This window comes from Hemiscyllium ocellatum, chromosome 4 (assembly GCF_020745735.1).
Source record: "Hemiscyllium ocellatum isolate sHemOce1 chromosome 4, sHemOce1.pat.X.cur, whole genome shotgun sequence".
NCBI classification, from domain to species: domain Eukaryota; kingdom Metazoa; phylum Chordata; class Chondrichthyes; order Orectolobiformes; family Hemiscylliidae; genus Hemiscyllium; species Hemiscyllium ocellatum.
Window position 1 is genome coordinate 89,876,880 of NC_083404.1, and position 21,004 is coordinate 89,897,883.

General features: G+C 39.0%; 1 protein-coding gene across 2 annotated transcripts in view; it reads left to right on the plus strand.

The window, feature by feature from the left end:
- The window catches only part of smchd1 (structural maintenance of chromosomes flexible hinge domain containing 1), a 124,375-nt gene extending 103,589 nt beyond the window's left edge, over nt 1–20,786 (plus strand). For both annotated transcript variants that reach the window (XM_060823603.1, XM_060823604.1), the window contains exons 41-48: nt 556–678; nt 1,474–1,664; nt 5,030–5,139; nt 6,966–7,036; nt 13,287–13,458; nt 18,492–18,650; nt 20,058–20,175; nt 20,311–20,786. In XM_060823603.1, the coding sequence (XP_060679586.1) occupies nt 556–678; nt 1,474–1,664; nt 5,030–5,139; nt 6,966–7,036; nt 13,287–13,458; nt 18,492–18,650; nt 20,058–20,175; nt 20,311–20,416 (1,050 nt within the window). In that variant the 3' untranslated portion in view covers nt 20,417–20,786. The remainder of the gene's footprint in view (nt 1–555; nt 679–1,473; nt 1,665–5,029; nt 5,140–6,965; nt 7,037–13,286; nt 13,459–18,491; nt 18,651–20,057; nt 20,176–20,310) is intronic.
- The last annotated feature ends 218 nt before the right edge of the window (nt 20,787–21,004 follow it).

Sequence of the window (21,004 nt, forward strand, 5' to 3'; positions counted from 1 at the left end):
TGTTATAACTACTTGCATCTACCACTTCTTCTGGCAGTTCATTCCGCATATGGACCGTACTCTTATGTGAAAAAGGTGCCCCTCAAGACCCTCTAAATCTATCTTTCCCTCGCCTTAAAAGTATGCCCACCTTGTTTTGTTTTTCCCTCCTCTTCCCCACCCCCAAACACACAACATAGGGAAAAGACCTTTGTGTCCCTCGTGATTTTATTAATCTCTCAGGTCACTCCTCAACCTCCTACCCTCAAGTGGAAAAAGATCCTAGCCTATTCTTATAACTCAAACCCTCCATTCCCAGCAGCATCCTGGTTAAAATCTTTTCTGAAGTTAGTATTACTCAAGAATTTTTGGAATTAAATATATTATTTACATTTGAATTGTTTCCATTTGTTCTAAGAATGTTTTAGGTTGTGTAATGTTCTTTAGTGTACATATTTATTTACAAACATGCTTATTTGACAGTAATTTGCTTTTAAGTATATCAATTATCCTTGCAACTTGACCTTTAACCACAGAAATTCTTTGAATATTACTATTTTTTGTTCTATAATATAGACCCAAGGCATTGATACTGTTCTGAAGCAGATGAAACTCGAAAGAGAGAGAATATTAAAACTACCCAGAAGAACATGTTCTCTGTCTAATTACACCAGAAACAGTGCAGACGTTTTAGGAAAGGTATGGTTAATGTAAATAAGTTCATTGGAAGCTAATCTGTACTAATAATTTTGTAGTCTTTTTTTCTCTACACTATTAAGACTTTGCCCAGACCTGAAACATTTCAATTTTAGTATTAATTCAATCTGCTTGATGTATTCTTGTGGAAATGCCATAAGTTCTCATTTGTACTACTTCTCATCTTGTTCCACAGTCTCCCTGCTCATAGCCATTTGATAATCAAGTTACGACTGTTCTAGTAGTACGTAAAGCTAAACAAAATTATATTTCTTGTTTTTACTTATAAAACAAAGAACTTTTGGGTGCTGGAGTTTTGAAACAAATGAAATGCTGCAGAAGGTCAATTGGTCTCGCAACATCTGTGGAGAAAAGCAGAAATATTTTTGAGAACATCTGAAAGTCCCCAGACTGGAAACATTAACTCTGCTTTCTTCCACAGATGCCACTAGATCTGCAAAGTTTCTCCAATTTCTGCTTAATTGTTTATTAAATATTTAATTTGGGGACTATTGACCTACGACATTCAGCATCAAAGTTAAAGCCAGTTTACAATGATAGAATGCAAATTAGCATGCTGTATTAATCATCCAACTAAAGGGTGTAATTTTGGTTACTCATTCTGTTATTCCAGTTCTTTGCTGTTCTCATTCTTATTCTTATACTTCTCTCACAAAAAAACTTATCTTTCAATATGATATTTCCTTTTATAACACTCCTATTTCTTTCCCGTTATGTATTCTTTCAGTTTGTGATGCAGGAAGTTCTCAACTCAAAACAAATATGTCTTGATTACAGATTGCACACTTGGCAATGATAGAGGATGATGAGGTGGCCAGGGTAATCTCTTGGCATATGGCTAGCGACATGGACTGCGTGGTTACTTTAACCACTGATGCTGCTCGCCGTATCTTCGATGAAAGTCAGGGGCGCCAACAAGTACTACCACTAGATTCCATATACAGAAAAAATCTTCCAGATGCTAAAAGGTACAAAACCATTTAAAGTTCCACTCTGACTAAACCTAACTTAAATAAAAGACAGTCACTTGCAAGTACCCAAACTAAAATCAGGACAAATGTCAAGGAGTGACACTTGTAGCAATATTCAATTTGTCTCTTCGAATTTTTTTTTAAAATTTGGCTTCTTATCACTCCTTTTAGAAACAGTCACAAAAATAAGGAGCTTAAAGCATTGCATGGTATCCTGAATATCATGCCAATCTATTGAAAGGTCATCCACCTAAAATGTTAACTGTTCCAACCCACAAACTGTCTGTCCTACTGAATATTTCCTAAACTTTTCCAAAATTATTTTGCATTTACAAAATTTTGAAGTTCCTGTCAGTTGGCTGCAAATCTTAATGAACTGTGAATAGAACTGCTTATGAATACAGTACAGCCTTGTCCATAATGTGGTGAAGAACAGTGGAAAGTGGAATCCCACAAATAGCAGTGGTCACTTCATTGTTAATGTATTAACTAGATTAGGCTTTGAACAACAGCGCAACCTTTAAGTTTACATATGAGACTAGTTGCTTACTTTATTCATTCTAGGAAAGTAATCATTATTGCCGATACTTAATTTATTGCTTTTGAGAAGTGATGGTGAGCTGGTGTAGTGTGGTACTGCTTAGAAGAGAGCTGCAGGAGTTTGGCCCAATGCCAGTCAGCAATACAGTTCCAAATCAGGAATGTGCTCCTTAGAGGGGAACTTGAAGATAGTTCTATTCTCATGCATTTGCTGTGTTTGATTGCTTAAGAACTGGACTCTGAGGCTTTAGAAAATGCTGCCGCAGAAGACTTGGCAAGTTGCAGTGTATTTTGTGACTGTTGGGCATTGCTGTTTTCCAGTGGAGGAAAAGATTGAATAATAGTAGATGGAATGCTAATCAAGAAGGTTTCCTTGTTTGGATGGTGTCAAGTTTATTTTTGTTATTTTTGTGGAGCTGAATTCATCCAAGCAAATGGTGAATGTTCCGTCACAAGCCTGACTTCTACCTTGTAAGTAGTAGAAAGCTTTGGGAGTCAGAAGGTGAGTTAGTTGGCACAGAATTCTGAGTTTCTGACTTCCTTATGTAGCCAAGGTATTTCCATTCCTGATGAAGGGCTTTTGCCCAAAACATCGATTTTCCTGCTCCTCGGATGCTGCCTGACCTGCTGTGCTTTTCCAGCACCACTTTGATCTAAACCAAGGTATTTACCAGCCCTCCCCAGTGATGATTCTTCTCAGTGGTGGGAATTCAGCAATGGTAATGCCATTGAATACCAATTGGCAGTGTTCAGATTTCCTCTTAATAGAGATGGTTATGTGCAGCACTTGGCAAACTAGAGATGGTAGATTAGATTAGACTAGACTTACAGTGTGGAAACAGGCCCTTCGGCCCAACAAGTCCACACCGACCCGCCGAAGCGCAACCCACCCATACCCCTACATTTACCCCTTACCTAACACTACGGGCAATTTAGCTTGGCCAATTCACCTGACCCGCACATCTTTGGACTGTGGGAGGAAACCGGAGCACCCGGAGGAAACCCACGCAGACACGGGGAGAACGTGCAAACTCCACACAGTCAGTCGCCTGAGTCGGGAAATGAACCCGGGTCTACAGGCGCTGTGAGGCAGCAGTGCTAACCACTGTGCCACCGTGCCGCCCACAAACTGTGCCACCGTGCCGCCCACATGGTACTTGCTACTTATTAACCCAAGTTTGGGGTAGTTAGTCTGCACTGAGGAGAACTGAAACAAACATCAGAAGAAAGTGAGAACTGTAGTTGCTGGAGATCAGAGTCGAAAGGTGTGGCACTGGAAAAGCATAGAAGGTCAAACAGCATTCACATCCTAAAATGTGAATTCCAGAACTGCACACAATTTGTGGTCTAGCCAATGTTATGTACAGTTCCAGCATAAACACTCTGCCTCAGCTAATAAAAGCAAGTATCCAAATGTCTTCTGAGCCACTTTATCCAACTGTCCCACTACCCTAAGGAACCAGTAGTCACGCACACCAAGGTCCCTGTGATCCTCTCTGTTTCTCAGCGTCCAGTGATAGGGTTAAGGATAGGGAATGCATTCATCATATATTCCTTCACTTTGTTTCACTTGTTAAGTCCATCATCTTGTGCTTGTGGATCTAATTCCATTTGCTACTGATCAGTCCATCTATATCCTAAAGTAGTCTAAGGTCCTCCTCACTATTTACCACCCCACCAATCTCTCTCATCTGTGAACTTACTAACCAACTTTCTGACATTGAAGTCTAAATCGTATATAGGCAACAAAGCTCCCAATATTGATTCCTATGGACCAGCATTGGATACAGGCTTCCAGTCTCACAATCATCCCTCGACCATCATCCGTCCTGCCACTTAGTCAGTTCTGATCAATTAACCGGATTTCCTTGCGTTACCTCGTCTCTCACCTTCTCTATCTGTCTCCCGTGCAAGACATTTGCCTTCACCTGGTAACCTCTTTGAAAAATCCAATCAAGTCAGTCAGACATGACCTCCCCTTAACAAAGCTGTGCTGACCGGTTTTTTTTGCATCCCTGTCTTTTCAAGTGCAGATTAGTTATATTACACAGAATTGTTGCCAGTAGTTTCTGAACCCCTGAGCATGGACTGAGGGACCTGTAGTTTTCTGACTTATTCCTTCCCCTCTACACCTCACCCTACTCCCCTCTCTGCCACACCTCTCTCTCTCCTCCCTTCTATGTCCTCCCAACTTTTTTGAATGATTGTATTACATTGACTGTCTTGGGTACCTCTCCTGTAGCCAGAGAGGAATTCAAAATTGTTGCCATATATATGTACAATAAGTGCAGAGAAATTGAAAAGCAAAACTAGAGCAATAATTGTAAAAGAAACTAAATGCAAAGTTCACAACAGACCTAGAGAGTGGTGGAAGTGTATAAATTGCTGTCATGAACGAGGAGTTTGAGCTGAATAATATTTACCCTCCCCTCAAACAAGCCTGTGGAAAGGGAATAGAGGTTATGCTGATATTTAGGACACGAAGGACTGAAGGAGAATAAAAGAGGAACACAAATGTCAGCTATGACTGGTTAGGCTGAATGATCTGTTATTGTACAATGTATTTTCTATGTAATTCAATATGCATACTTTCCAATATGGTTGGCAATATTCAAGGAGTTATAAATGCTTGAAGACAAGGTACAGTATTTAAAAATTCTCAGCCAATATAACCCAGCTTTACCTCCTATCATGAGAAGAAATGTGAAAAGATACACTGTATGCATCAAGGTTTTTTAAATTGATTTTGAATATGACCTTGGTGAATGTTTTCTAAATTTTGTTTAGAGATCAAGGGGCTCATGATCCATTTTAAATTATAGGCCTTTACCTCACATGCGAAATGGAAAATGTCATTTCAAGCCTGAGGGGAATCCAATATTTGCCCGGGAACTGCTTATTTTTTCTGAAAATGTGGAGCAGTGTCACACAGGTAAAGTCTTGATCCTAACCATGTCTAAAACGATAAAGAATGTATTTGTTAAAATTGTTTCTTGGTGGTACAGAATTTGCTAAAAAATAGAGAGAATTTTTATCATTAACTTATCAGGCCAAATTTCTAAACAATGATTCCTACTATATTAAAAAGGGTGCTGCATACTTCCAAGTGTAAATTAGGAGCAGTAGTCGGACATTCAGTCACTCAAACCTCCTTTGCCTGCTCAATAAGATAATGGCTGGCCTGACTGGGACTTCGTGTTCCTGCCTGCCCATGATAACCTTTTCATCTACTTGTTTAACAAGAATCATTCTTCCTCTCCCTGAAAAATATTCCAAGATTTTACTACAACATTCTACTCAGTGTCACTTCTCTGGTGATTCTGATTTCTCCAAGTACCTCCCTCCTTTGCATTTTCTGATTTATTCCTGCTTCTGTGATGTTACTTTTCTCTCCTGTAATGAAAGCTGGTCAGTGCATCAGATGTTTCCCTACTTTCTGTTATTGTCTAGTCTGATTTTCTTTAAATATTTCTAGAAACTCTGGCAGGTGTGACTAGATTGGGTTGGGATATCTGGTCGGCATGGACTGGTTGGACCAAAGGGTCTGTTTCCATGCTGTACATCTCTATAACTCTCTATTTGTTTTTATATTTCTGGCTAACTATATCTTGCTCTCTAAATTTAAGGTCTTTATTTTTTGGTCATTCGTCTTTACTTTTTTTTTAATTTTCTACCCAGTCTTCTAATCTTACACCTGTCTTTTCACAATTCTGTTTTTCTTTTAGTTTGATGTTATCTTTAACCTTTCTGGTTAAATATGGATCATGGGAATCTATCTCTGTATTCTGAAATACCTCCTTAACTGTCTGCCATTATATCTCTATTGACCTATTCCTTAAACTAAATGGCTAATTCACTCCCTATAGTTACTGTCCAGTTCTGAGCAGATGTTCTAAACCCTGACACGCAACTCAGCCAGATGGTCTTGTGCTCTTTGCTGCGAATGTCGATCCCCATGCTGTGCTGTCCACCTGTATTCCTTCTCACAACTCCACTTGAATGACCTCTTGTATTATGATGCCATGGTAACTAAGTTCATCCACCCTGCAGCACCGTCATCTATCTACCTGTTGTCCTCAGCACTACAGTTCCCCCTGCCTATTCACCGTACACCCTTCAGGCTCCCTGGATATGAACATCTGTGGCTTTTAGCAAGCGTAAATGAGCTGTGTTGCAATCTTTCTAATGTCCTTTGATATTGTTTATAAAGGTGATAATTAGTTTTAGTGTTTTAGCGTATTGTACATTGTTTCTGATATATCACTTTCATTGAAATAGTTTTTCTCAACCTCCTTTCATAACATCTGAATGTTATATTTGGTAAACCTCAGAGTGCACAGATTTTTGTCACCGTATGTAGACACACAAGGAATTTTGCAAGTTGAAATTTGGTCCTGTATATAAGATAATCAAATCTGGTTATAATAAACTGCATTTTCCAAGGTTGATTTTCAGACTGAGAAATTGAGTAGACTCTTGAGGACTTAATTTAAGAGACAAATGTTTCTGAGCTAATGTTACTTTTGAACAAGAAGCTACTAACAACTTTCTTACTGTGGAGGACGTTAGTCAACATATATTGAGATTTTATAAGAGGATCAGGTTTTGAAAAGTTGTTGCAATGCATGTCTTAATAGTGATCATACCATGGGAAAACCCAGCTTTCCAGTTTAATTTGTTATATTGAATTATGCAGCGTGTAAGCTTTTTAATTTGTGGGCAAGATTATTTTCTTAGAATGGAATTTTTATATTTCAGTGTTCGGGATGCTTCTTGGAGATACAATTATTCTAGATGACTTAAATGCTGCCAATCAGTATAGAAAAGAGGTACATTCTTGTTTTTTTGATTATTCTCTGTTTTTATCATTCTAGTTTAAAGGAAAAGACTATTAATGTCCATCTTCTGATTATTATACCTGAGACCTTTCATGGAAAAGATAAATGGTTTTAAAAAGGACAAATATTAAACAAAATTTTGCTATGATCACCTACCCACAGATAGAGGCAAGTCTAGGGAGCCCATACAGAATACACAACTGGCTGTATCAAAATTAACGTTTTTATCAAGAGTCACTGAAACTTGTTGACACATCAGGAAACTATGATCCTTGCCTCCTATTAATTCGCACTTGTGTGATAACTTCATATATTGAGAGATGAAAGGTTGTCTACAACTAAGCAATTTGGAATTGAGCAATGATATTGGCATCAGAATCTGCAAAGAAACCGTGTAACAATAGCTGCCTTTGAGCAGCAGAAAGCAACACTGGCGGATAACAGCAAGGATATTGATAGTTCTTTTCTGCATCCCTCTCCTTAAAAGTTAGTACTTGGTGCAAAAGCAGTTTGGAACAACCACTCTGTTGAGACCTTGCAAGATCTGTAAAATTGTCATGTCAAGAAAAAGCAGCTGACCAGTTAGGACTTGAGTTATTCCTGCAGTTTGAAGTCTCTAGGAGCTATAAATGGCAATTGCCTTTTCGTTCTTGTCTGTACTGAACAGACATCCCCTACCATATTTTTAGCTTTATTTCCTATGCTTTTTGGTATACATACAAACATATATGAATGGGAAGCGAATGTAGGCCATTCAGCCCTTCAAAACCCCTCTGTCATTCAGTAGGGTAATGACTGATTTGAGTTGTGAACTCCACATTCCCATCTATCTCTGAACTTCGGTTTTTGTTAGGCAAAGGACTCCAACTACCTTCGTTCTAAAAATATCCAGTGATCCTAGCTTCAAAGCCTTGTGAAGTAAAGAGTTCTAAAGTCCTGAAAGGCAACTGTCAGTTTTTAAATGGCTTCTCCCAGTTCTGGATTTAACCAAAAAAAGAAATATTCTTTCCATAGCCACCTTGTTAATACTGTTCAGGATATTATATAATTCAATCAAGTGACCCCTCTTTTCTCTTAACTCCAGTGGAAATAAATCATCTGTCCAATCTATTTTTATAAGACAACTTGATCAGTCTAGGATGTTCTTTGATACATATTATGAATTGCCTTCAGTGCATTTCATGCTGGCCTTCATAACAAGAGGAATTGAGTATAGAAACAAAGAGGTGCTTCTGCAGATGTACAGGGCCCTGGTGAGACCACACCTGGAGTACTGTGTGCAGTTCTGGTCTCCAAATTTGAGGAAAGACATTCTGGCTATTGAGGGAGTGTAGCGTAGGTTCACGAGGTCAATTCCTGGAATAAAGGGATTACACTGAAAGACTGAAGCGACTGAGCTTGTATACCCTTAAGTTTAGAAGACTGAGAGGGGATCTCATTGAGATATATAAGATTATGAAAGGATTGGACACTCTGGCAGCAGGAAACATGTTTCCGCTGATGGGTGAGTGCCGAACCAGAGGACACAGCTTAAAAATACGGAGTAGACCATTTAGGACAGAGATGAGGAGAAACTTCTTCACCCAGAGAGTGGTGGCTGTATGGAATGCTCTGCCCCAGAGGGCAGTGGAGGCCCAGTCTCTGCATTCATTTAAGAAAGAGTTGGATAGAGCTCTCAAAGATAGTGGAATCAAGGGTTATGGAGATAAGGCAGGAAGCGGATACTGATTAGGAATGATCAGCCATGATCATATTGAATGGCAGTGCAGGCTCAAAGGGCTGAATGGCCTATTCCTGCCCCTATTGTCTATTTGCATCTTTTCTTTAATGTGGAGAATAAAATTACACACAATATTTGGGATGTGGTCTCACTAAATGCCCTGTATAAATGACGCATAGCATCTTTATTTTTATATTAAATTAATCTTGCAATGCAGATAACATTTCATTTAACCACCTTAATCACTTGGTGTAATTGCATACTAATTTTAATTCACTGTATAATGCCTAGATGCCTCTGCACCTTGGAGTTTTGTCAACTTATCTGAAATTATACTCACTTTTGCATTCCTCCTTCCAAAGTGAACAACTTCACATAATACAGAGGAACCTCGATTATCCAAAGGACACAGGCGGGAAGTAGTTAGTTTGGTTAATCAAATTCTGGATAATATAGTTAAGCCAAGCACTGGGACCTTGCAATCTTGCTGGATAATTCGATGTTTGGATTATCGAATGCTGGATAATTTGAGGTTCCTCTGTATTTCATGTGCCAGATTTTTTTGCCCAAAGTTTGTGAGAAGAGTTGTAGCTCGGGTGCTCATTGTTGTGGTTCTGTTCGCCGAGCTGGGAATTTGTTGCAGACGTTTTGTCCCCTGTCTAGGTGACATCCTCAGTGCTTGGGAGCCTCGTGTGAAGCGCTTCTGTGATGTTCCCATCCACTCATCCACCGATTCAATCAATAAGCACGTCGACCTGGACCCAATATATTGACCACTGCAGCGGACAGCTGGAACTGACAACCGGAAGCGGTTCAAACCATTACAAATGCCGGAGGAAAGATCACAGAAGCACTTCGCAGGAGGCTCCCAAGCACTGAGGATGTCACCTAGACAGGGGACGAAACGTCTGCAACACAAATTCCCAGCTCGGCGAACAAAACTACAACAGTCTATGTATATGTCTGCAATCTCCTTATTTCCTGTTTACGCCATATTTTTCTACCTATCTTTGAAGCAACTGCAAAATTGCCTATCATGCCTTCACTCCCCTCATTGAAGTTATTGTTATAAATTGAAAAGGGCCCCAAATCTTGTCACTATAGCATTCCATTTGACACATCCTTATAATTGGAGAAAAACCAATTTGTGATTAGTTATTTTAATTTCTGATCATGTTTATGTTGTTTTCTGCCAGCCAGCCAATTTTCTATCTTCTAATATGTTAGCCCTGCATTATTGTCTCCTTTTTTGGACAATGAACTTTTATTTCACAAAATTTCATAGAATCCGTACAGTGTAGAAACAGGCCATTTGGCCCAACAAGTCCACTCCAGCTCTCCTAAGAGTATCCCACCCAGACCCACTCCCCTACCCTATTGCTCGACATTTCCCTACTAAGCCTACTTATCCCTGAACACTATAGACAATTTAGCATGGCCAATTCACCTAAACTGCACATCTTTGGACCATGGGAGGAAACTGGAGCACCCAGAGGAAATCAATGCAGACAATGGGAGAACTTGCAAACTCCAAACAGATAGTCATCCGAGGCTGGAATTGAACACAGGTCTGTGAGGCAACCACTGAGCCCCTGTGCCGCCCCAGCATGACATGTTATCAAACATCTCAGTTATGTAATGCAGAAAAGGCCCATCGGCTCTGCACCAACCTGTCTACACTCATTCTCACTTTCTAGCGCTTTGCCTATAGCCTTGGATGTTATGACATTTTAAGTACTCATCCATGTACTTTTGTAAAAGTTGTGATTTCCCATTTCTACCACCCCATAAAAAGTGTACCCTATGGAAAATTTCTTTTCCTCAAATCCCCTCTGAACCTCCTGCCCTTCACCTTAGAATTGTACTTGCCTTTTTATTGGTCCTTGAGCTAAGGGGAATGGCTATTTCCTGTGCATTCTATCCATGCCTGTTTTAATCTTATGCACCTCAGTTCAGCCTCAGCTTTTTCTTCTCTGAAGAAAGCAACCTGACACCATCCAGCCTCTCTTCATAGCTAAAATATTTCAATCTTGACAGCAGCCTGGTTAATTTCCTCTTTGCCCCCTCTTGTGAAACTACATGCTTCCTATATTGTGGCAACCAGAACTGTGGACAGTTCTTCAACTGTGTCCTATCCAAAGTCCTGCAAAGTCGAAATCAAGAGTCCCGTATGCCACCTTAACTACCTTTATTAACCAGTGACTTACTGCTTTCAGGGATCTGCGGATAAGCAACCCCCTCCCCTTCCACATTCTCATCTAATCACGGAAATCTGTAGTCCTTCATTGGACATTGGCTTCTGATCTCTCAAATAGCCTTCTGTCATCACCCTCTGTCTCCTGCCACTAAGTCAATTTTGGATTCATCTTGCCAAGCTGTCCTGAATTCTGTATGTTTTTACCTTCTTTATCAGTCTCCAAAGTGGGACCTTGTCAGAAAAACACAGTCTATCAAATGCACTGCCCTCATCTACACACACCTCAAAAAGAAATCTATCAAATTTGTTATGCAAGCAGTCCCTCTTCAAAGCCTTGCTGACTATCCCTGATCAAACCATGCAGATTTGGAATTTTCTCCAGTAGATTCCCTCCCACTGATGTGTGGCTCACTGGTCTATAATTCTCTGTTTATCTCTGTCATCCCTCTTTAAGTGTAAAACTATATTAGCTATACTGCAGTCCTCTGGTATCGCCCCTGTGTCCAAAGGAATTAAAAATTTGGGTGAAAATACCCAGTTTCTTCTCTGCCGCCCCCCCCCCCCCCCCCCACAATAGCAGAGTGGAATTGGGGATTCCACTTTTAAACCTGTTCAAGCCTCCAATGCTGCCTTACTCCCTATGTCAATATAATCAAGACCTTCTGATCCAGTCTTCAAATTCTGTACCTACATCATCATCATCATTCTCCTCCTGATTGAAGTGAAGTTCACACTTTACCCCCTCCTTCCACACATGCAATGCTCCCTTTGTAATCATATCAGTTCCCTGGTTATACTCTTTCCCTTTAATGTATTTACAGGATGTCTTGGGATTCTCCTTGATTTTGCCACCAGTGTTTATTCATACCTCTTCTTCGATTTCCTAATGGCTTTAAGTTTCTTCCTGCACTTTATATACTCAAATAGAGCCTCTATTGATTTGCTTCCTTTGCAGCCACTAAAGGTCCCTCTCCCTCCCGTGCAGTCCTGAATATTCCGAGACATCCAGGGGTTCTCTGAGCTTGTTGCTCCTGTATGACACCCTAATTGAACATGTTGGGCACGTGCTTTCCCCATTTCCTTTTTGAGCACTCCTACCCCCCCAGCCTACTCTTTTTGCTGTTCATTTACCTCGAAATAGCTGTTCCTAGTCGTTTTTGGTCAGATCCTGCCTTTTCCCAATTGAAAACCCTGATTTTTGCAGAGCATCATTTTCTTTTCCCATAATAAAATTGATTGTACTGTATGTGGTCGTTATCACTAAAATGCTGCCTTACTACCACCTCAAACACCTTGTGTTTCCTTTGTTCCCCAAAATTAGGTCCAGCATTGCACAATTCCTAATATTCTAATCTCATACCTCAGCCGATTATCTATCTCTGCAGCTCTTACCTGTTGATTGTTTGTTTGGGGTCAGCAATGTGACTAACCTCTTATTTTCAAACCCAAACCACAAAGTCTCATTGGAGACCCTTCCAAGATATCATCTCTCCTTACTGCAGTAATTGACTCCTTAATTAATAATGCAAAACCACCTCCTATTTTACACACATGCTTAACTGTCTTGAAGATCCTATACCTTAATGTTGAGTTGCCAGTCCTGCCTCTCCCTCAACTACAACCATGTGATGACAACCTTATCACATTCCATGTGTTATTCCACATTCTTAACTCATCTGTTTTACTTATAAATACGATGAGGATTAGAAGCAATCAAGGCTTGCCTTACTCTGTTTTTGGTTCCTTTACTGTTTAATGTATAGCCTCCCCACCCGCTGCTGGACTAGTTTAAACTTCTTTCCCAACAGCACTAGCAAACCAGCTGCAAAAGAATTCCTAGCACAGTACATCTGTTTCATTTTTAGTCCAAACGCTTGTTATTCCTTCAAAATATTTATTGCATTTGTTGCATTTTTGCTATTTTTCAGGGTAGCAGGTAATAGAACTCGTCTTCCTTTCACTTAAGAACAAATGTAATGAATTTGCTCCTTGATTTTTGATCTACTTTTAATTGAATTACAGTAGTTGCATGCTTAAAAAAAAATCAAAAATATTTGTTGTAATCGACCAAGGGACAGTGAAAGAGTGGAGCTGATAAACTCCAGCACCTAGTCATAATGTGCATGAGACCTAGTTATTAATTTTGCATGGCATGTGAAAATGTGCTGTGTAATACAGTAGGCTATGTAATGAAATTGATCATTGCTTAAGAATTAAGTTGTAGATATAATTCAATGAAGTTTGCTAGAAATACTGTTCTACATTTTTAAGTGAGTTGTGATTCTGAAATTTTGCTTAATTTCACTTTAATATACCATTTTTAGGTTGTGAAAATCACCCATTGCCCTACCTTGCTGACCAGAGATGGGGACAGAATTCGAAGCAATGGCAAGTTTGGAGGCCTTCAAAACAAAGCTCCACAAATTGATAAACTTCGAGGACTGGTGTTTGGAGCTCCTCTACCAAAAGCTTATCATACACTGAATTCTCAAATTGGTATGTTTCAGATTGCATTGAATATTATTCTCGTAAATAAGTCAGGATTTTCACTTGAGTAATTATGGGAAATGAATGGGTAGCTGTCAAAAGCAATATAATGCAGATGCTGGAAATCTAAAACAAAAACAACATGCTGGAGATGCTCAACAGGTCTAGACAGTATCTAGAGAGAGAAATAAGGTTAACGTTTCTTGGAGATTGTATTTTACAAGCGGAAGATATTATGGTTGAGTGTGTGGTGCAAGAAAAACACAGCAGGTTAAGCAGCATCTGTGGAGCAGGAGAGTCAATGTTTTCGGCAAAAGCCTTTCATCAGGAATGAGGCTTGTGAGCCAAGGGCTGGAGAGATAAATGGGGGGGGGGGGGGGGGGGGATGCAGGGCAGGGGGACGGTACCTACTGCACTCTCAGCTACCTTCCCCACCAGCCCCACCCCCCTCCCGTTTATCTCTCCACCCCCTTGACTCTCAAGCCTTGTTCCTGATGAAGGGCTTTTGCCCAAAACGTCAATTCTCCTGCTCCTCGGATGCTGTCTGACCTGCTGTACTTCTCCAACACCACAGTCTTGACCCTGATCTCCAGCATCTGCAGTACTCATTTTCTCCTGGAAGATATTGGGATTCACTTCAACTTTAAATGCAGAACCTGATTCAGTTACAATTGTGGACTAAGTTTGAGAGAACCATTCTAAACATTTGCTGGTCCTAAGTAGTAAAAAGAGCCATTCTATGTAAAAGAAAAAGTTTTAAGTGCTTCACAAAATTTATTATATTTAGAACAAGTGCAAAAGGATAATGCTCAAAAGCAGTATTTTTCATTTGAACTAATTTGAGACACTAGTTAATGATCCTGGTTGACTGGGCACAGGTGTCTTATTCTGTTCTATTGGTTGAAGATAATGTTTCTTCAGTCATCTTTCTTGTGCTTCAAATCCCCAAGAAACGTAATTGATCCTTGGTAGCTGTGTGCCCTCTGATATCAGTTTTATCTCTGAACGTTCTCAACAAAGTCTTCAGATTTATTCAGTGCCTACCTGAACAAACCACCTCCACTTTTTTCAACAAACCAGGAGTGCCATGAGTTGAGTGCGGATGTTTGCTCTCTTGGAAACTTTGATGACATTCTGAAGTTGTATTGTTGACCTCTTTGGAGTCCTTTGTGATGATGACTGCTCTAGGTAGAGCTGTTACTTTGGGTGGTTGGATTTTAGACCAAAAAACGTGTAGCCCAACAGAAGTGATTTTGGGTGAATAATGCTTTGATGCTGGGCATATTGGTGGCTGTTTGACTGCCTTTCATCCCACCAAATTTAGAGGATCTTGCAAAGATACTTTCCCTGCTATACATTGTTCACCTCTCCATAGCATTTTGGAATATAAGGGTCACTGATACCCAGAGCTGAAAATGTATTGCTGGAAAAGCGCAGCAGGTCAGGCAGCATCCAAGGAGCAGGAGAATCGATGCTTCGGGCATGCTTTCTCCTCACTGATACCCAATAAGCTATCCCCTCTGTCTTGGGGTTTTGAGATCCTTTATCCTAAATTTCTCTTCCTTAGTCTGCTGAAGGTTGGGTCAGTACATTTTAGATAAAGTTCTTCATCCCTGACTGCCTTTGTCAGGAGTACTCTTGTCAAGATACAGGGAACTATCCATATTTCCTGGATCTCTCTGTCACACTGGATGTGATGTTTGTTGTGGGGATCAATTGGAAAAGAACTTTAGTTTTCCAGGTGCTATTAAAAGGCAGCTTTTTTCACATGAAAGAGAACTCTGCGATAATGACAACAGTAACTTGGAGCACAATTTGAGTGCAGACAAGTATCTTCTGCTTACTGAAGTTGGGATGGTTTTTGCTTTGGACTGATGGCAGCTTGTGTTGAGTGGTGTATCGTCCTGTAGATTTTCTACCAGCACGTAGATAATTTGCTGGAGTGAGAAAAATGAAGAGTATTGGTGCAATGACACAGCCTTGTTTGATTCTATTCTTCACAAGTTTAATGATGGTTCTATTAATGTGTGACTAGCATGTCATCCGGGATTAAAACAGACTGGTGACAAATTTGAGGGCGAGTTTGAAGAAGATTTTCCTTAAGCCTTTTTGTTCGACTGTTACAGGCTTTTGTGAGGTTGAAAAGGCCAAGTACAAGACTTTGAGCCTTTCCTGAGCTTTTGACTGTGCCAGCCAATGAAGACCATATCTGCTGTTTCTTGATGAAACTGAGCTGCAACTCTGGAAGGATCTCTTCACCTTCTGAGTTTGGGATTGAAGAGGATATTGCAATGTTTGTTTTCCCCAGGCAGACAGTAGGAAGATTTATGTGTAGCTACTGCACATGGATTGCTCCCTTCTTGAATAAAATCACAACTAGCATCCCTGCGATCCCCGGCATGTATTTTCTCTCCTAGGTGAGAGATGTGAGGTTGTACAGCCATTGCTGGAGTACATTTCTACTATGTTTCAGAATTGGGGCTAGCATTCATCTGTTCCAGAGGCAGTGTGATTTTCAGATGTTTAATGCTTTTACTACCTTTATTACAAACTGGGACAACACTGAGTCTGAGCTTGGTGGCATATGAAGGAATGGAATTGGAAGACATCCAAGCTGAGGATAGTTTCAGTTGAGGATTATTTCAAAGTATTTTCTGTAGTGAGCCCTGATGTCTCCCTTTGTTTGAACTGTCTTCCATGTTTGGATCTTGGCAGAATAGGTCCCTCAGCTGCTTGAACTATAATCATTTTGACTATATTGAAGAAGCAATGCACAATTGTTCATTTCTAAACGTTGTTGATCTCTCAAGCACTTTCTACCCACCGTATCTTCTTTGTGTTTTTTTCTAGATTTATGCTTTACTCTTGAGACTTGAAGCTTCTAGTTTGTGAAAGCTTTACACTTGTGGTCGGTTATATCCTGCATCTGTCATTTTTGCCAAACTGTCACAATGTCCCCTGGTAGAGAAACCAAAGACCTTTTCTTCAGCTACTTATGAGTTGACAAAGTGCAAATGGTGCACTAGCTCTTGGTGGCTGGAGGGTGAGAGGTTGGCATTGAAGTTGTGACTGAGAAGGGTCACCTTGGTGATGTCTTCATTTTCCTTGTGACATTGCTTCTACTTCCTCTGTTGTTTGGGTACCTGGCTGATAGCAATGGTAGAATGAATAAGGCAGTGATTGTTTCAGCAGTTATTGATAAATGTGGGTGATGTATACATCTCTGCAGTTCATTTTTAGTCCCTGTGTTTGCGTAACAGCTGGTGTCATGAGGTGTTGTCTTTGGCTGGCAGAATAGGAAGCTGGCTGTGACAGGCTTATACTCTAGACATTTCAACAGGAAACGGACTGTGTAGGAGTTTAAGCTTCCTACTTCTGTTGTATCTATCATGCCGTTCCAGAGATTTGCATCTTGCATTAGAACCCCTCCTTGGCTGCATCTGTTGCCTCAAGTTCAGAAGTTTAGTTGTTGATACTGGTTTCCTGATTTCATTTAGGATAAGTTGGCTCGCTTTAGAGAGGACTAGGATGCAGTGAAGATAATAATTAGCCAGAGCATTTTGCTGCTGATGTTTGTGGTTACAACATTCCTGGACAAGTAGCATTCATTCATCGATCAATTTTGAACTGATTCCCAAAATCCAAATAGCCAGCGTTAATTGAACGTTTGGAGATAAAGATGTTAGAGACTGCTCATAGTTGATAAATAGAGTTTTCAAACAAATTACTTTTTATTATGTAATGTAGTGCACATGTAGATTTTACAAAGACATTTGATGGTGTGTCATTGGAGAATTGTTACAGGTGCTCAAGGAGGAAATCTGTTTAAAATATCTGAGAAAATATTGATTTTATGATCTCATCACTCTGGATTGTGATATTAATAATAGCAATCAAACCAATCACCTTTCTGGCCTGTAAAGTTTCTCTTTTGCTGTATAAACTCTTTACATTGGGTAAAGTAATAATTAGCCACGTTACACAAATAATCCATGCAGAATGTGATTTATTTCCTGTTGCAAAAGTATATTTATCTGAAAGAATATGTTATGCACCAGCAGGGGTCAGTGGTGACCTTGTCTAATTTTCACCCATCCAAACCTAAGGGCGCTTAAGTCAAGTTCTCATGTTTGCAGTTGGATGATAGTTAGCAACAGTCTTATCAATCAGACCTGCCACCTATTCACTACATAGGAGAAAGTGAGGGCCGTTCCTGATGAAGGGCTTATGCCCGAAATATCAACTCTCCTCCGTGGATGCTGCCTTACCTGCGCTTTTCCAGCATCACACTTGTCGACTCCCACTATTTACCAGCGGTACGATGGACATTTTCATAAACATAAAATACCTCTCAGTTTTTTGATCTGTTTCTACTGAGAGCACTTTGTTGATTTTGAACAATATCTGATTAATTTTCATTTCCTTTTTATTCTGATTCAACATTTCTCCAGACTTTGAACACAGAGATCTTGATTCTTTGAAATATTTAAAAACTAGTCAAAACAATGAAATAATTAACTGCTGGCACTTTAACTTCGAAGTTTTACTTTGGATAACGCATTAATATGGTGATTATTGTCTATACTTGAAAATTTGAAAATAAATCCTGCCAAATATTACAGGTGATTTTTATCCTCTCCCTTAAAGATGTGTTACAATGATAGAGAATCGTTCAAATCCATAGTCAACCCCTCAAACCAGAATAAACGTGTCCAGTTTTTACACTTTGGCCATGTGCCACTTTGCCTACTGAGAGACTGGTCTGTGTTTACTGATCTTCTGCTTTGTTAATTTTTATAAGTAAATACTTTGGGTGGTCCAGCCATGATCAGAAACTCAGCATGTGTACAAATAAAAGTAAGGCAGAAATATATTTTGCTGAAAGATACCCTAAAACTTCAAACTTGGAAGCTTTTTTTCCACTGCAGTTTGATTGATTGATTTGATTTTGTTAATTTACCTAACAGAAATGTACTGGATCTTTTCTTTTTAAATGGTGCTTTGTATACTGCATATTTTTAGGAGCTTTATTTCTTTTGTAGATCTTATCCAGCAATATCGGTCTGCTCTGATCAAGCTTAATAACGTCAATCAGGAACTGGATCTGCAGCTGAAATATCTTGGTTCTCCAGAAATGACCCTGAAGCACAAAGAGCTTAATGAACAAGAGAACCAACTCAAGCAAATAGAGCAACAGCTAGGCAAGTTATCAGTGCCCTAAACACACGATAATGCAAACCTTCATGGAAAAATAACTGTGAACACTCAATGCACACCGTGTCCAAATTGATCAGCATGCTCAGAGGAAGATGATCCGCCATGAGTTTCAAATTTCTGGAGATTGTTGGCTGATTTACATCACTCTCAAACTTTTTTTAAACAAACTACATCAACCCTTTGCTTTCCAGTAACTTTTCAGGAATGAGCTAGATGTGTGCATTAATTGTCTAACAAAAGTGCTGTAGAAATATGGAGTTCATAGTAAAGCTTTTAAACAGGATGTACTTGATTATTGCAAAACCAATCAATTTGTGCACCTGAGGAAAGGAACTCTTAAGTTAATGGATATGATTCCTGCATGTGGTAAGATGTTTGCCACATTTCAGACTTTTGGATTTGACCTTTGAGTGTTTTATTTTCCTCTGGCTCAGTTTAGTATTTCTTTTAGTTTTTGTTGCTGGTTTGACTATAATTTGCCCACTTCCATCCAACCTCTTGCATCAGTCCTCTTCCTTTCTGAATCCATATATTTTATTTAAAAAGATAGATTGTTGATTCCATTGTTCATCCAATTGTCATTTTTGCCAGCAGTACAGAACACCTTACACCTTCAGTGGATTACAACATAAAGTATATTCGAGCTGAAGGAAAATGTCTTGATTCACATGCAAGATGCGCCACAGCTATATGGTTTTACCCATTATTATGATGTTTGAAGATTGAGATTTTATTGAAATTTCATCGTTGTTTAATTATTCCCTGGCTAAGTCTGCCAAACAATAAATTATAACTAGGTTTGAAATGTTTTTGCAAACTAAAAATACTATTTCCATATATCTTAGATTATGTTTAAGTGCTAGCAAGCAATAATATGTTGGAAGTCCATTATACAGGTGATAGCCTCGTAGTATTATCGCTAGACTATTAGTTCAAAGACCCAGGTAATCTTCTATGGACCTGGGTTTAAATCCTGCCATTGCAAATGATGGAAGTTGAATTAGTAGAAATCTGGAATTGAGAGTTTAATGATCATTAAACCATTGTTGATTGTCTTAAAAAATGACATCTGGTTCACTAATGTCATTTAAGAAGGAAACTGCCATTCTTCCCTTGTCTCTCTGACTCCAGACCCACAAAAATGTCATTGACTCTTAACTGCCATATGGGCAAATTGAGGTGGGAAATAAATGCCAGCCTAGCCAGCGATGCCCACGTTCCATGAATGAATTTTTTAATAAAAGAATTAATCTGACCCTCTGGTCAGTACAGTACAAAAGAACATGTAATTCTGTAACTAGTTTAGATTACCCAATACAAAGTTAGTATTATTCTTCAGGTTTAAAAAAAAATCACAATTATACTAATTGCTATGTTTTGCCTGTTTACAGGTATGACTCCAACAAGAGCAACTTCTGACAGCAGTCCCAAAGCATTGGTGTTAGATTTATCTGATGGACAGGCTCCAAGCAAAAAAATGAGAAGAGAGAGTGCGAAGAAAACATATAGGTATGTTATCAAAGCCATTTTCTGACAGAAATGCTAACTATTTATTGCTTTTAGGGATGAGTAAATCTTTGATAGTTTCAATTTCTAATAAAATAGCAATAGAGTAATGAAACTATTATCTTTCCTTTGTAACAGTACAGAAGAGTGGGTTTCAATACCTTTGAAAAAATCACAGCAGCCACCTTCAGGATCTGGAATGGACACAAATGGAAGTACTTTGTCACGGAAAAGAAAGGCTTAGAACAAATGGAAGTTCTTTGTCATTGGACAGAAGAGTTAGAACAAATGTAGATGTTTTGTGGGTATATTTTCCTCTGTGAAATTTGGTTACTAAACTCTTGTTTTACAAAAAGAATTTTCTTAAGCTTCACATAGGGTAATATATCTCCATAGATGAGAATCTGAAGAACTAGAATTACTGTTAAGCAGAAATGTATATAGTCAGAGGAAAATTGAACTGTGTAAGAATGTGCTACAGAGATATCTATTCAACAGTCGCAAATATATAAAAACTGTTGGTAGATAATATGTTCATTTGTAGTTATTTAAATTGAGAAGCTTAATTTTATACATTCAACTTTGTACTTTTTATTTTTAAAAGCTTTTTGAAAGGTTTACTGAACTTGTTGGTCACGGAGTAAGAAATAAAAAAAACTATAATTAAATGTTATTTTCCTTAAAATTATTCTTAACCAAATGGCATCGGTATTTTATGAAGCACTAATTTCCTGAAATAAGTGTCATTACTTTGCTAATCATTTGGCTGAATAGTTCACTTCCTCAAGGTTAATGCAATGTGTCCATCCTTTTTGTTTAATTTTCATCTATA